The sequence below is a fragment of the Mustela erminea genome, chromosome 13, assembly GCF_009829155.1.
Source record: "Mustela erminea isolate mMusErm1 chromosome 13, mMusErm1.Pri, whole genome shotgun sequence".
Classification (NCBI taxonomy): Eukaryota; Metazoa; Chordata; class Mammalia; order Carnivora; family Mustelidae; genus Mustela; species Mustela erminea.
Window position 1 is genome coordinate 46,873,407 of NC_045626.1, and position 12,665 is coordinate 46,886,071.

Below are 12,665 nucleotides of genomic sequence, written 5' to 3' on the forward strand. Positions count from 1 at the left end.
GATCTAAAATAGAACTCTTTTAATTCTACTGTGGGAAAGCTGAGGCAAATCATCCTCCAGAATGTTAGCAGATACCTAGATAAGTAGAGTGGGTAGTAAAGCGTGGTCTTTGGAATTTGATCTTGGTTTGAATTCTAGAACCACCTAGTAACCACCAAGTTACTTAGCTTTAACATGACTGGTAAATGAAGATAATACTATTTTCCTCAATACTATTTTTCTCATAGGATTGTGAGAATTAAATAAAGCACTTACCACAGAGTCTGGCTCTTAAGGCCAGTACTAAATTGCTGGGTCCCTGCCCTTTGTTGAAGAAGTGCAGTGTTGGTTATATTGATGACAGCAAAGTGACTCCAGTGGCTTCTTTTTCTCTCCAAACATAATGGCTTTTTCCTCTCTATATTAAGTCTGAACTAATCATGAACTAGGAAAAGAGTCATTTTTCTAGCATGATTTTTGCTACACAAAGTTCACCCTTGAACAAAATAGGTTTGAACTGCCTATGTCCACTTATACATAGACCTTATTTTCAACAAATATTTTGGAAAATTTTTTGGATATTTGTAACAATTTGAAAAAACTTACAGATGAACCATGTAGCCTAGAAATAACATAAAAATTAGAAAAAGTTAGGTATTATTGTAAGAATACAGTATACAATACCTACACACAAAAAATGTGTTAACTATTTTTGCTGTTGGTAAGGCTTCTGGTCTACAGTAGGCTACTATTAGTTAAGTTTCTGAGGAATCAGAGTTATATGAAGATTTTCAACTGTGCAGGGGGTTGGTGCCCCTAACCCCCCACACTGTTCAAGAGTCAACTTTCCCAAAGTCTCTTTTTACTATGTCTAGTTTAGCATTTATCTCCTCTACTGAATTCTTCTACTTCAATGAGTAATTTTTTTTTTCATTTCCATGATTTTCAACTGGATCTTTTCATATCTACCCCTCTTATTTAGTTTCTAGTGTTTTTAACAATTTTCTAATTTCTTGTTCTTTCGATTGAATTCCTCAAAATAATTTTCTGATTGTCTTAGGATTTTCATTTTCTATAGAGGGAACTCATCTCTTAATGGTTGTTTCTATTGGATGTCTTTTGTGTTGATATTTGTCGACTCCAATGTCTGCAGGTAAATATTGTCTCCCTTTCTCTCTGTGCTCTCTGGGTCCTGACCAATAACCTTATGGTCATCACCACTCCCACCCTAGATCCCCAAGGCCAGAACCAGATCTTACATTGGCAGCTTGAGTCTTGTACGTTATGGTGATGTTGAGGATGTCACATTCTAGTACGGGCCCTGGTTTGTGAATCAGGTCTATAGCTTTTCTAGTTTCACCTGTACTCATTGTTCAACACTGAACACTGAGCAGTTTCAAGGTTTTGTTTTGTTTTGTTTTGTTTTTTTGTTTTTTTTAAGCCTCCATTCATGGGCAGAAGTGCCCTTCGTTTCCCCCAGGAAGCCCGACTCTGACTCTGTGGGACACTTGAGACCTTATTCTTCTCTTGGATATCCTCTGTGCCACCTTCTTTCCAAGTGCACATAGAATATAATCCCAGATGAACCAAATCCTGGGCTATGAAAGAGATCTCAACACGTTTTTTAAAAACTGGTATCATATTTAAAGTATATTCTTTGACCACAACAGAATTAAATTAGAAATCGATAACAAAAAGTTACCTGGAAGATGTCCAGTTTGGAAATTAACACATTTCCAAATAATTCAGGGGTCAAAGACACATCATAAGGAAATTAGAAAATCTTTTGACTTGAACAAAAATGAAAACGCAGCTTTTCAAAATGTGTGGAATACAGCTGGGTTAGTGCTTTGGGGAAAATTCATAGCATTAAATGCTTATAATAGAAACAAGAAAGGTTTAAATCAGTAAGATAAACTTTCATCTTAAGAAACTAGAAAATGAATAGCCAATTAAACCCAAAGCAAGAAGAAGGAAAAAAAATATATATGGAGAAAATCAATGAAATAAGAATATCATTAAAACTAATAAACCTGGGGCACCTGGGTGGCTCAGTGGGTTAAAGCCCCTGCCTTCGGCTCAGGTCATGCTCCCAGAGTCCTGGGATCGAGCACCACATCAGGCTCTCTGCTCAGCAGGGAGCCCGCTTCCTCCTCTCTCTCTGCCTATCTCTCTGCCTGCTTGTCATCTCTGTTAAATAAATAAATAAAATCTAAAAAAAAACAAAAAACAAAAAACAAAACCCTAATAAACCTCTAGCCAGAATAATTAAGAAAAAGAGCTAAGACATAAATTATCAATATCAGGAATCCATGAGAGGGTATTTCTACAGATTTTACAGCTATTAAAAGAATAAAATAGAAAAAGTATGAGCAATTTTATGTCAATACATTTGTTAATTTAGATGAAATGAAAAAATTATTTGAAAAGCACAAATTACCAAATGTCACTCAAGAAGAAATATATAACCCCAATAGTCCCATATCTAGTTTTTAAAGATTAAACTTATGGTGTATTGAAAAAAAAACAAAAATCCAAAACAGAAAAAAATCTTCCAACAAAGAAAATCTCAGGCCCACATGGCTTCATTGGAAAATGCCATCAAACATCTAAAGAATTAATACCAATGTAATGCAAATCTGTTTTTGATTCTTCTGAATGCAAGATATTTAGCTAAGGGTTCTAGAAGAAAAATTAGCCCAGAAACATGCAGTCAGTAAAGAAAGTTCACTTAGAAGTATCAGTTTTGTGTGTTCACTAGTACTTTCCTGCCGTAAAAACCTGGTCGTCTTTTGGATCAGAGGGAGGAAAGCCCTCTGAGCCTTAACCAGAGCATTTCCCCATCTCCTGCTTGAGGGGTAGCCCTGCATGCAGCATCTACCCACCAAGGAGCTATTCTGGGCCGGGCATTCTGCTGGTATTTACCCTTAGCTCCTTGATCTGGGTCTCCAAGTGCTTCATCTGCTCCAGAGACCCGGTGCTGGTGCTCAGGCCGTGCAGCTGAGACTTGAGCAGGTGGAGCTCATTGCCCATGGCGGCCAGGTCATTCAAGAGTGTCATCACACAGCTGTCACAGTCTGTAAGGGCCACAGTCAAAGGCAAATGTGCCACAGGAATGGAAACAGAATACAAGGGCTGTAGAGCCCGATTAATATGCATATTAAGACATCACAGGCAAAAATCACAATCCTGGACTTCTCGGGAGGGACGTAGATTCTGCAAAAGAGAGATCTCTAGACAGGGAGCATCTTAAAAAGAAGTGGTAGAGTGGGGGAAACGGGGGAAAGGAGTCAAAAGGTACAAACTTCCAGTTATAAGATAAGTAAGTTCTGGGGATGTAAAATGTACAACACGGAGACTATCATCAACAACAATGTATTATGTATTTGGAAGTTGCCAAGACTGTCTTAAAAGTCCTCCTTACCATAAAACAAGTTTGTAACTTTGTGAGGTTATTAACGAAACTTCCTGTGAATAACATTTCACAACATCGACAGATATCAAATTTATTATGTGGTGCACTTTAACCCAATGTTGCATGTCAATTTTATCTCAATAAAACTGGGAAACATGGTGATTCTATGCAACATTGGTTATTTTGTATGTGGAAAAATAATAAAAAGGAGCTTTTATTTATTGAGAGCTTGCTATTTACCAGATATTGCGATAAGAGATTTACCAACATTTTCCCAGTGAATCTATGAAGTACATATAGTTATTATGGCCATTTTACAAATGATGAAAGTGAGACTTGAAGAAATCAGGCCACTTGCCCAAAGTCATACAGCTATGAGTTGACAGAGGCTGGACTTGACCCTAAGAAATCCTCCCTGACTTCCTCCCACCATTGATTTCCCATCGCATGTCCCAGCACGAGGCTTGCATTTCTTAACTGAACCCCACAAGTCAGAAAGGGGGAGGGGGACTTTCTTTTCTCACCATCACATTCTTCTCCAGGGCCACCATCTTTGGGCTCTTGGTTTAGGCAGTCTGAAAAGAGGGATAACCAAAGAAAAGACTATTGTTAAACTTTCTCTTCATCTGCTTTTCAACTTGGCTTTCAGAAAAGCTACTTGGGAAGATTTTAGTCACCCAACTATCCAACATCGCTGACTCTTCTCTTTTCTCTTCTTTACCCATGCCATTGTTTGGGGAGCTTTCCCGTCTCCCACCAGTCTTGCTGTAGGAACAACTCTCGTGACTTCCCTGTCTATTCAGTTTCTTCTCTATAAAGTGTCATGATATTTCTATCTAATTAAAACCCCTGGGGCGCCTGGGTGGCTCAGTGGGTTAAGCCACTGCCTTCGGCTCAGGTCATGATCTCAGGGTCCTGGGATCGAGTCCCACATCGGGCTCTCAGCTCAGCAGGGAGCTTGTCTCTCTCTGCCTGCTTTTCTCTCTCTGCCTGCTTCTCTGCCTACTTGTGATCTCTGTTAAATAAATAAATAAAACTTTTAAAACAAACAAAACAACAACAACAACAAAAAACCCTAATCATTAGTGTTAAGGCTTTCTTCACTTGACAGCTTCCTATGTAATTGTTGATATCTCCTCCAGTGTCATTCAAGAACATTAAAAAAACATCGATTAAGCACCTTTGGGTGTCCACGGTGTGCTATGGCATTGTGGCACATACAGGAAATACAAAGCTATTAAGTCAAAAATCCCTGCTGTTCTGTAGTCCCCTGGTCCCATGGGAGAGGCAGATAAATGACACAACAGTGTGACAGATGCTGAGAGAGAGAGATGCACTAATGTTAGTGGAAGCGCACTGCTAACAACCACAGACACAAGCTAGATTTTGAGGTTCTCAACTATAGTCAGGAGAGCCTACTGGTCATCACTGGACATTCTTTACTCTTTCCATTTCTCTTTTCCCCATACCATGCATTGTTACAATGAAATGCCCTCTCCTTCCCTTTAGAAAAATAATCTAACCTCCACAGGAAGTCTTAAAGCTCGAAATTTTCCTAGACATGCTACAAGGAGGCTTTTCTGTTTTGTCTTCTCAGCAGCAGACAATAATCCTCACTTTCTGTGTATATACATATATTTTAAACTACATTTACTTTAACTATAAAATAAATAATGTAAGTTCACTATGGAAAATTTGGGAAAATCAGAAAAATAATGTAAAGACATCATCCCTGATCCCACCACTCAAAGACAATGTCTCCTTTCTATATATTTGCAGACATTCTAGTTTATTATATATGTAATCATAGATTGTTCTTACTCATCCTTTTTTTAAAACTCATTCTTATGTGTATGCATCCTTACATCACTTTCATTTTCTCAATTAGACTATAAATGCCTTAGGGCCAAGAAACATGGTTTTATTTTCTTTACAATCTCCCATAGCATCTCAAATTGTCTAGGGAGGACTTGGCTCATGTGGAGGATTGATTTATCAGGGCAGTTTTTTCAACAAGTTTGAATTTTGACCACCAAGGAATCTGTGGGTTATTATTTAAAAGAAAAAAATAGAATGAAAAAGAGGGGGGGGAAATAAGACTCACAAGGAAAAAAATAAAAAAGCTCACAGGAACAGAAAATCTCATGTGTGAGTATTTTGTTCCATTTGGGGAACACACAATTACCATCCTCACATCAGGCTGCTTTGTTATTGTGGTTGTTATTGTTAGAGTAGGAGACAAAGAGGGTTGAAAAGATATTAATCTCATGAATATGCTGTGTGTGGTGCTGAAGCTTCTCCTTGAATAGTCACAGTAGAAACTCACTTTTTTCCAGAACAGTCCTTTTCATCTTTAAAACCCTGAAACATCTTCCTTAGGATGATTTAAAGTAGATCTTCCTCTTTCCTTTATTTATAAAAGTTTATTTATAATAAACTTTCCACTTCTTGGGTTCTACCTCTTATGCCACACAGAACAAAACCAACCCTTCTCCCACACATCAGCCTTTCAAATACGTCCTTTCCAAGTCTTCTTTTCACAGTCCTGGTTGTCAACCCTTCATGTGACATGGCTTTGAGTTTTTTCAAAGTCTTACACTCCTTCTGAACACACTGTAGCTTGTTTAATATCTTCTAGAGAGATAAGCCTCACATGAGGACTTACATGAGCAGCATACCAGAGAATGGCAGACCACCTGGTTTTAGACTCTGGAACTCACTGAAGATTATATGAGGCATTCCAAGGGCCACCTTACTTTCCTGAGCCATATTGAACTTGGGGCTGACTAAGACCTCAGTCTTTTTCACCTGTTGCTACTGGCCCACATCTCCCTTGTCACACACTTATTTTTATGCCATTCAACTATAAGACCATGTGCTTATCCCTAACATAATGTTGTCTTGTTAGACTTGGCCCATTGCTCCAGGCTGTTGAGTCCCTTGAGTTATTCTAAATGTGCCATAGGAGATATTTTCTATTTCTCCCAACTTTGTGTCATCTGATAAGTGGATGGGCATGCCTTTTATATTTCCATTCAGGTCAACAGTGTTGAACAAGATGGAGCCAAGGATTAAGCCCCAGCACACATCAACAGATACCTCACTCTAGACCGATAATAATCTATTTACTCTACATTCCTTTGGAGCAGTCACTTGACCAGATCTAAGCCCACACAATCTGGGTTTAGTTCTTCATCTTGTCCATAATTATAAAATAAGAGATTTTATCTAAGGTTTGGCATTACATATATCCATGATATTTTCTTGGTAAATCATCTTATATTCTCCATCAAAGAAAGAAGAAAACCATTTTCCCTTCTCTTCCAAGTTGTTCCTAATGAACCCATACTAAATCCTAGTAATTATCTTTTCCTTGGCATGTGAAATCCATCCCAGCTATACCACCCCCATCCCAGACATTTATTGCTATCCTAGAAAAACTGTGTTGACTTCTTCAGTTACACACATGAAGAAAACTGATGTGATGATAACCTTATAACGCCGAGGGAGAGCTTAACAAAATCACCAAAGTAGGAGCTGACGTTAGCTTGGCTCTAATTAGTTGAGTTTTAAAACAATTCATCTTTTTTAAAAAGGTTGACTTGAAGTAAATTATTTACCGAACTGTAAATATTGCCTAAGCATTCATTCCCAAGGTTGTCAAAAGAAGGAGATCATTTGTTCACTGGACTTGTGTATTATGGTTCCTGAAAATCTTTGCCAGGGTTCTTTGCCTACTACTATTTTATACCAGATTGATAAATGCAGGTTAACAAAGGTGTGAGTCCATCTTACCTCCAGTCAGGGGGTGACAACTGCCTGGATGGCCATTGCTGTTACAATTGCATGGTTGGCAGCTACCTCCAAGCTTCTGGGGAGTCCCAAAATATCCTGGTGCACACCTACTCAAAATAAAGAAGAAAAGGAGAAACATCCAAAAAACTCATCATTTGTTCCACCCAATATTTTTTCTCCTTCTAACTCCCTATTTGGGACACTGTAACCGTATAATAGGAAGGCAGACATTGATTTGCAGGAATAAATGTGTCTCAATACAGAGAATGAGAACAGAGGATGTGGCAGATGGCCAGAACTTAGTCCCTCCTCCTTGATACCAGGAAACAAAATCCTTAATCACCCCTAGATTAAAGGGCAGATGAACAAAATGCATACAGGATCCAGTGGTTTGACCAATATGGAAATCAGGGGTGGATGAATTTTATGCAATAATTAAGTTCTTGAAGATACCACACAATGAAATATTGCTTATTTTATGGCTAATTTCCTCAAAGAAAAATTTAAAGTAAAATTCATATAATTTCAAAATGTGCTCAAAAATGGGTATTTTATTAATATTTCCTATTGGACTATTTCAAACCTGCATAATTCATATTTGCACTAATTGCTGCAGTTCTGTATTTAATGAGCTTCAATGACTGAGAGCAGTTATAGTGACTACTCCCTGCTTGGAGCCTTTATTATTCCACATAATTTAGTGATGAGAACTCAATTCCTTTTTTAAGTTAAAAGACACTTCCTTGATACCAAGTTTCTGTTTAAAAACAAAAACAGAAACAAAAACAAACAGGGATGGCTGCCTGGCTCAGACCCTTAAGGGTCTGCCTTCGGCTCAGGTCATGATCTCGGGGTCCTGGGATCTAGCCCTGCGTCAGGCTCCCTGCTCAATGGGAAGTCTGTTTCTCCCTCTCCTTCTGCCCCTCCCCACGCTCGTGCTCTCTTGCTGTCTCTCTCATAAATAAATAAGGTCTTAAAAAACAAAACAGACACATGTTAATCTTCTGGAATTAGGCTGGAAACTAAAATACTTCTATTAACAAAGTTCCACAACTCTGTAACCACACCCCCACCAAAACTGTCATTAACTCGATGTGTGCGTGTGCTGTCTTTTCATCAATGGAATTGATAGAATCAAGAGAATGTGGTATTTAACTCTCTTCCCCAAATTTAAGCTTTGCAACAAAGAACTGTTAGGTTATTTTTATAGGCTTCACCAATGGATATACTGGTGATACAGTGCAAAGGACACGCACTTTCAATTGGGAAGATCTGGCTGGATCCCTGCCTCCAGTATGTGCTGTGTAACTGTGGGCTGTTATCTTAACCCTTCAAGCTTTGGTTCCCTCATCTACTCCTGTCATGAAAGTGTGAACTCCACAGGGGCCTGGGTTCTCTGGCTGGTACATGGCTAGCTCCTGGGTAAGTGCCTGTGCCCATATCAAGTGCCATTTAAGTATATGCAGAAGGAATAAGTGAATGATTGCACTAACAATGACTGTTTGGATGGATGAGTATGAGATTAAAATGTAGTGAAGAATCTAATACAATGCCTGCACATAATAGACACTCAATAAAAAGTAGCTACCATTTTAAGACATGATGAACTATTCCTGTAAATATGCATCTATGTATAATTGGTATCATTCGGAATGATTACATTTCAGAAAGCAGAGAGGAAGCAGAATACCCATGCACTCCCTAATTATCAAGAAGGTAACTACGCAGAGGTGGCTTATCTAAGTCCACTAAGCATAAGTTGGCATAAGGCTTTACTTGATGTGACAGGCCTCATATTCTACTTCATAAACCATACTATGCAAAAGATCTATGTTTTTTAAAGATTTTATTTATTTGAGAAATAGTGAGAAGATGGCCTGAGGGTGGGGGGAGGGGCAGAGGGAGAGGAAGAAGAGGACTTGCCTCACAGGGCAGAGAGCCTGACCTGTGGCCTCAATCCCGGGACCCTGGGATCATGACCTGAGCAGAAGGCAGGTGCTTAACTGACTGAGCCACCCAGGTGCCCAAAGATCTATGTTCTAAATACGTTATTTTTAGATGGTTCACCTATATCTAAATTTTCCATGTAAAAGATACATAATTACAAAATACTTCATGTTAAAGTCACATAAATATTCAGGAAGTTGGACTCCACTTCTTCCTTACTCTGGTAAAAAGCGTTAATTAGCCATTACAGAAATAACCGGTTCCCTTATTCTCATTTTAAGTTAGTGTCCAAACACAATGGATTGAAGTAAAACTTCCTGATATCATAGATGGTATTGGGACAACAAATAAAGAGCAGAGAACATATTTGTCATCTGTGGCTCTGAGCGGCCGAGGGAGAAGCATGCCTCAGAGCACAGTACAAGCTGGGAAGCCTTTCCTACCCTAGTGCTCACATTGGCTGCCCCCAGCCCAGAGGCTCCTGCTTATATTTTCCGTTTACCCTATCTTGTCCTTGTAGCTACCACTGTGTCGCTGACAGCTAGATCCAGAATGATGCCTGGCCCAGAGGGGGTCCTCAATAAATGTTTAACAAATGAAAAAAATTGACATTAATATGGCATTTACCTGTGGAAAAGTTTTAGAAAAAAAATTTTGAGAAACCCTCGTTTGCTTTCCTGAGACAGCAAATGTTAACAAACACAATCTGTGAGAACTGTTAATTAAGAATTTCTCTCTTCAGATCTGCTGCCTGCCAAATGGATGCCTCAGACAGTCTGTTGCTGTTTTCTGCTTCATTGTTTGTGAAGAGCCGTGAGGAGGATTACACTAAGATTCCTCTCCCAGGTGGGAGTCTCACAGCTTTTCAACCATAGAGTCTGAAGAAACTTCCTATTTCCCATCCCACCATCCTTCCTGCCTCAGTGGAGCAGCCCCTTCTGTCCCTCACCAGGGAGGCTGAGGCTAGTTGGAGGTCCTTCCCACAGTGGCGGGACCCAGCCCGGTTGTGTTCTCCGTCACTGTTCCAGCAGCTGGTTTGTATATCTGCCCACCACTAGATCGTAACACCCTGAGGGTACAGCCTCTTCTCCAGCTACTAACGGGTCCCTAGTGTTTAGCCCAGTGCCAGGCATATACTAGGATCTCCATACATGTTTCATTGAAAGAAAGAATGAAAAATAGATATGAGGCGATTGTGGGCAATGTTCTTCCTGTGGAAATGGAAAATAGAAGAACCTTGAAATTGCTTCTTTTTACCACAGGACAGTGTCCAGCCCCTTAGCTGATGCTCAAGGACCCCATACTAAGTCTCGTACTTTCCTCCCATGACAAATATCCTCAAGGCCCTTGGGTTTTCTTGCATTACTTCCCTGACTTGAGCCACCTTCCAGCCCCACTGGACTCTTGTCATCCCTTAGACCCACCCAAGTCCCACCCTGTCCATCAAAGATCTCAGATAACACCAGTCTAGAGTGGCCCTGCCTTCCTCCTATGAAATCCAGCTGAATACATTTTCTGGTTATTGAAATAAGGTAAAACTCTTTCTAAAGTGTATCCAGGAAAATAAGGTGCCAGAATGGCTAAGGAAAACATTTTAAATAACAGTTATGTGGGAAGCCTTGCTCAACCAAATATCAAAAGCCATTTTATGCTTTCGGAAATGACACGGAAATGATAACAGCACAAAGACCAGATAAAATGTACAGAAACGAGTCTAAGTTCACGTAGAAATTTTGTAAATGCACATTGACCTTTAGTGAATTCAACTACAAGTACTTGACAAAAGCGAGAGAGGTAGGGGAGAGAACAGGAGTGTGACAGCATGAGAGGAAGAGAAGGAAAAGCTCCCATTCCCTCCGTGAGCACATATCCCACAGTGAGTATGGCATGAGGGATGGGAATCTGCCAGGCCCCTTACTGGCCTACTTTCCTTGTGCCTCCCCTAGTGTGAACATCTCACCCTACTGAGTGTGGCTCTGGGATGCAGCTAATTACTATGTGTGTTTCCTCCAGCATGGGCCCCAGGTCACGGAGATGGGATCCTGGGCTAGTCAGAGTTACTTGGACCCTTGTAGCTGCACGTCTGACCCTAACTCTCTACCTGTCATGTGAGACGCCGTGACACCACCAAAAGTCTAGCTTCCAAATTCTCACCAACAGGAAGAAATAAAACTATAAAAGTAGTCAAAGGAGGCATAAACATTTTTATAACCTCCCTAAGCATGACCCCAGTGGCTGACCACTGGAAGACTACAAGAATAGATACATATAATAAAACACAAAGCCAAAAAAACCATACAAACAAAAACAAACTGAGAAAAATATCTGCAACATGTAGTACAAAAGGTTCATTTCTTTCCAAAGAATTTGTACAAACCAATAAAAAACAAAAAGAACGTTCCACTAGAAAAAAAAAAGAGAGAGAGAGTAAAAGACCCAAAAAGCAATCCAAAAAATAAAATCTACAAATGGTCAGTAAGCACATGAAAAAAAATCCAATCTAATTATTAAACAAAGAAATACAAATTAAAATGATAAACACTTGGCCCCAACAAACTGGCAAATATTTTAAATTTGATCATTTCTGGTATCAAAGCCTAGGGCACTTGCTCTTTTGCTCCTGATAGGAATAAAAACAAGGATGACTTTTCTGGAGGGCAATTGGGCAAAATATGTCAAAAGCCTGAAAAACACACCTATCCTTCCATCCAAAGGACCCACTTCTATTAATTATACCTTGAGGATTCATGTGCATGAGTAATTCGAATAATTAGCTGCAAGGATTTACTTTTAGCGCCACTTTGAATGGAAAACAGTAGAACTATCTCAAGGGCCAGCAGCAGATTCCAGAACCTCTTGGTTCTGACACAATGTTATCAGTGAGTACTTATTGATATGGAAAGATAGTTCTAACCTTCCACTAGATGAGAAAGCAAGTTGAAACAGAGAGTGAAACAACAATCGACTCTTGTTTTCAAGAAAACATCTGTGCACACAGATTGATTAGTAAGAACATACAAGTTTTAACTGGGGTTTTCTGTAAATAAGACGATTATAAGTAGGATTATATGAGCCTGCATGAGTATGTTGAGCTACAGAGACGTGTAGTGGGCCCCGTTGGTTCTTTGCTCACCTGTATTACATCATTTTTATAGGTATGTATTGATTTTATGATAAAGTTATTTTAAATTTAAAAATATGTTGTCCATATGATTCAAATGCTGTACTGTTATTTTTTCAAATATGTATGTGCTATCTTCCCAGGAAGACTGTGAATACCTTTTATGGCCTTTATAAGGCTTGGCAGTGCCCTGTGTATGGTAGCTAATCATGAAAATTTGCTTCCGAATACGAAAGCTTGGCTCTACAGCCCTTCATAATTAAGTTCATAGTTTCCATCTTGCAACATTTTTTCTTTTGTTTCATTACTGAACACCTATTACAGGAACAGTCCCACCATAGGCAGTAGTGATTCAGAAATGAATGATATACACTGTCCGGCAGGTGTTCATAATGGGTGAGGATAGAG

General features: G+C 39.3%; 1 protein-coding gene across 4 annotated transcripts in view; it reads right to left on the minus strand.

The window, feature by feature from the left end:
- LAMA3 (laminin subunit alpha 3) overlaps window positions 1-12,665 on the minus strand; it is a 264,586-nt gene that overhangs the window by 52,799 nt on the left and 199,122 nt on the right. For all 4 annotated transcript variants that reach the window (XM_032311338.1, XM_032311337.1, XM_032311339.1 and 1 more), the window contains 3 exons: window positions 7,190-7,296; window positions 3,919-3,969; window positions 2,905-3,056 (listed from right to left, as the gene is read on the minus strand). In XM_032311338.1, the coding sequence (XP_032167229.1) occupies window positions 2,905-3,056; window positions 3,919-3,969; window positions 7,190-7,296 (310 nt within the window). The remainder of the gene's footprint in view (window positions 1-2,904; window positions 3,057-3,918; window positions 3,970-7,189; window positions 7,297-12,665) is intronic.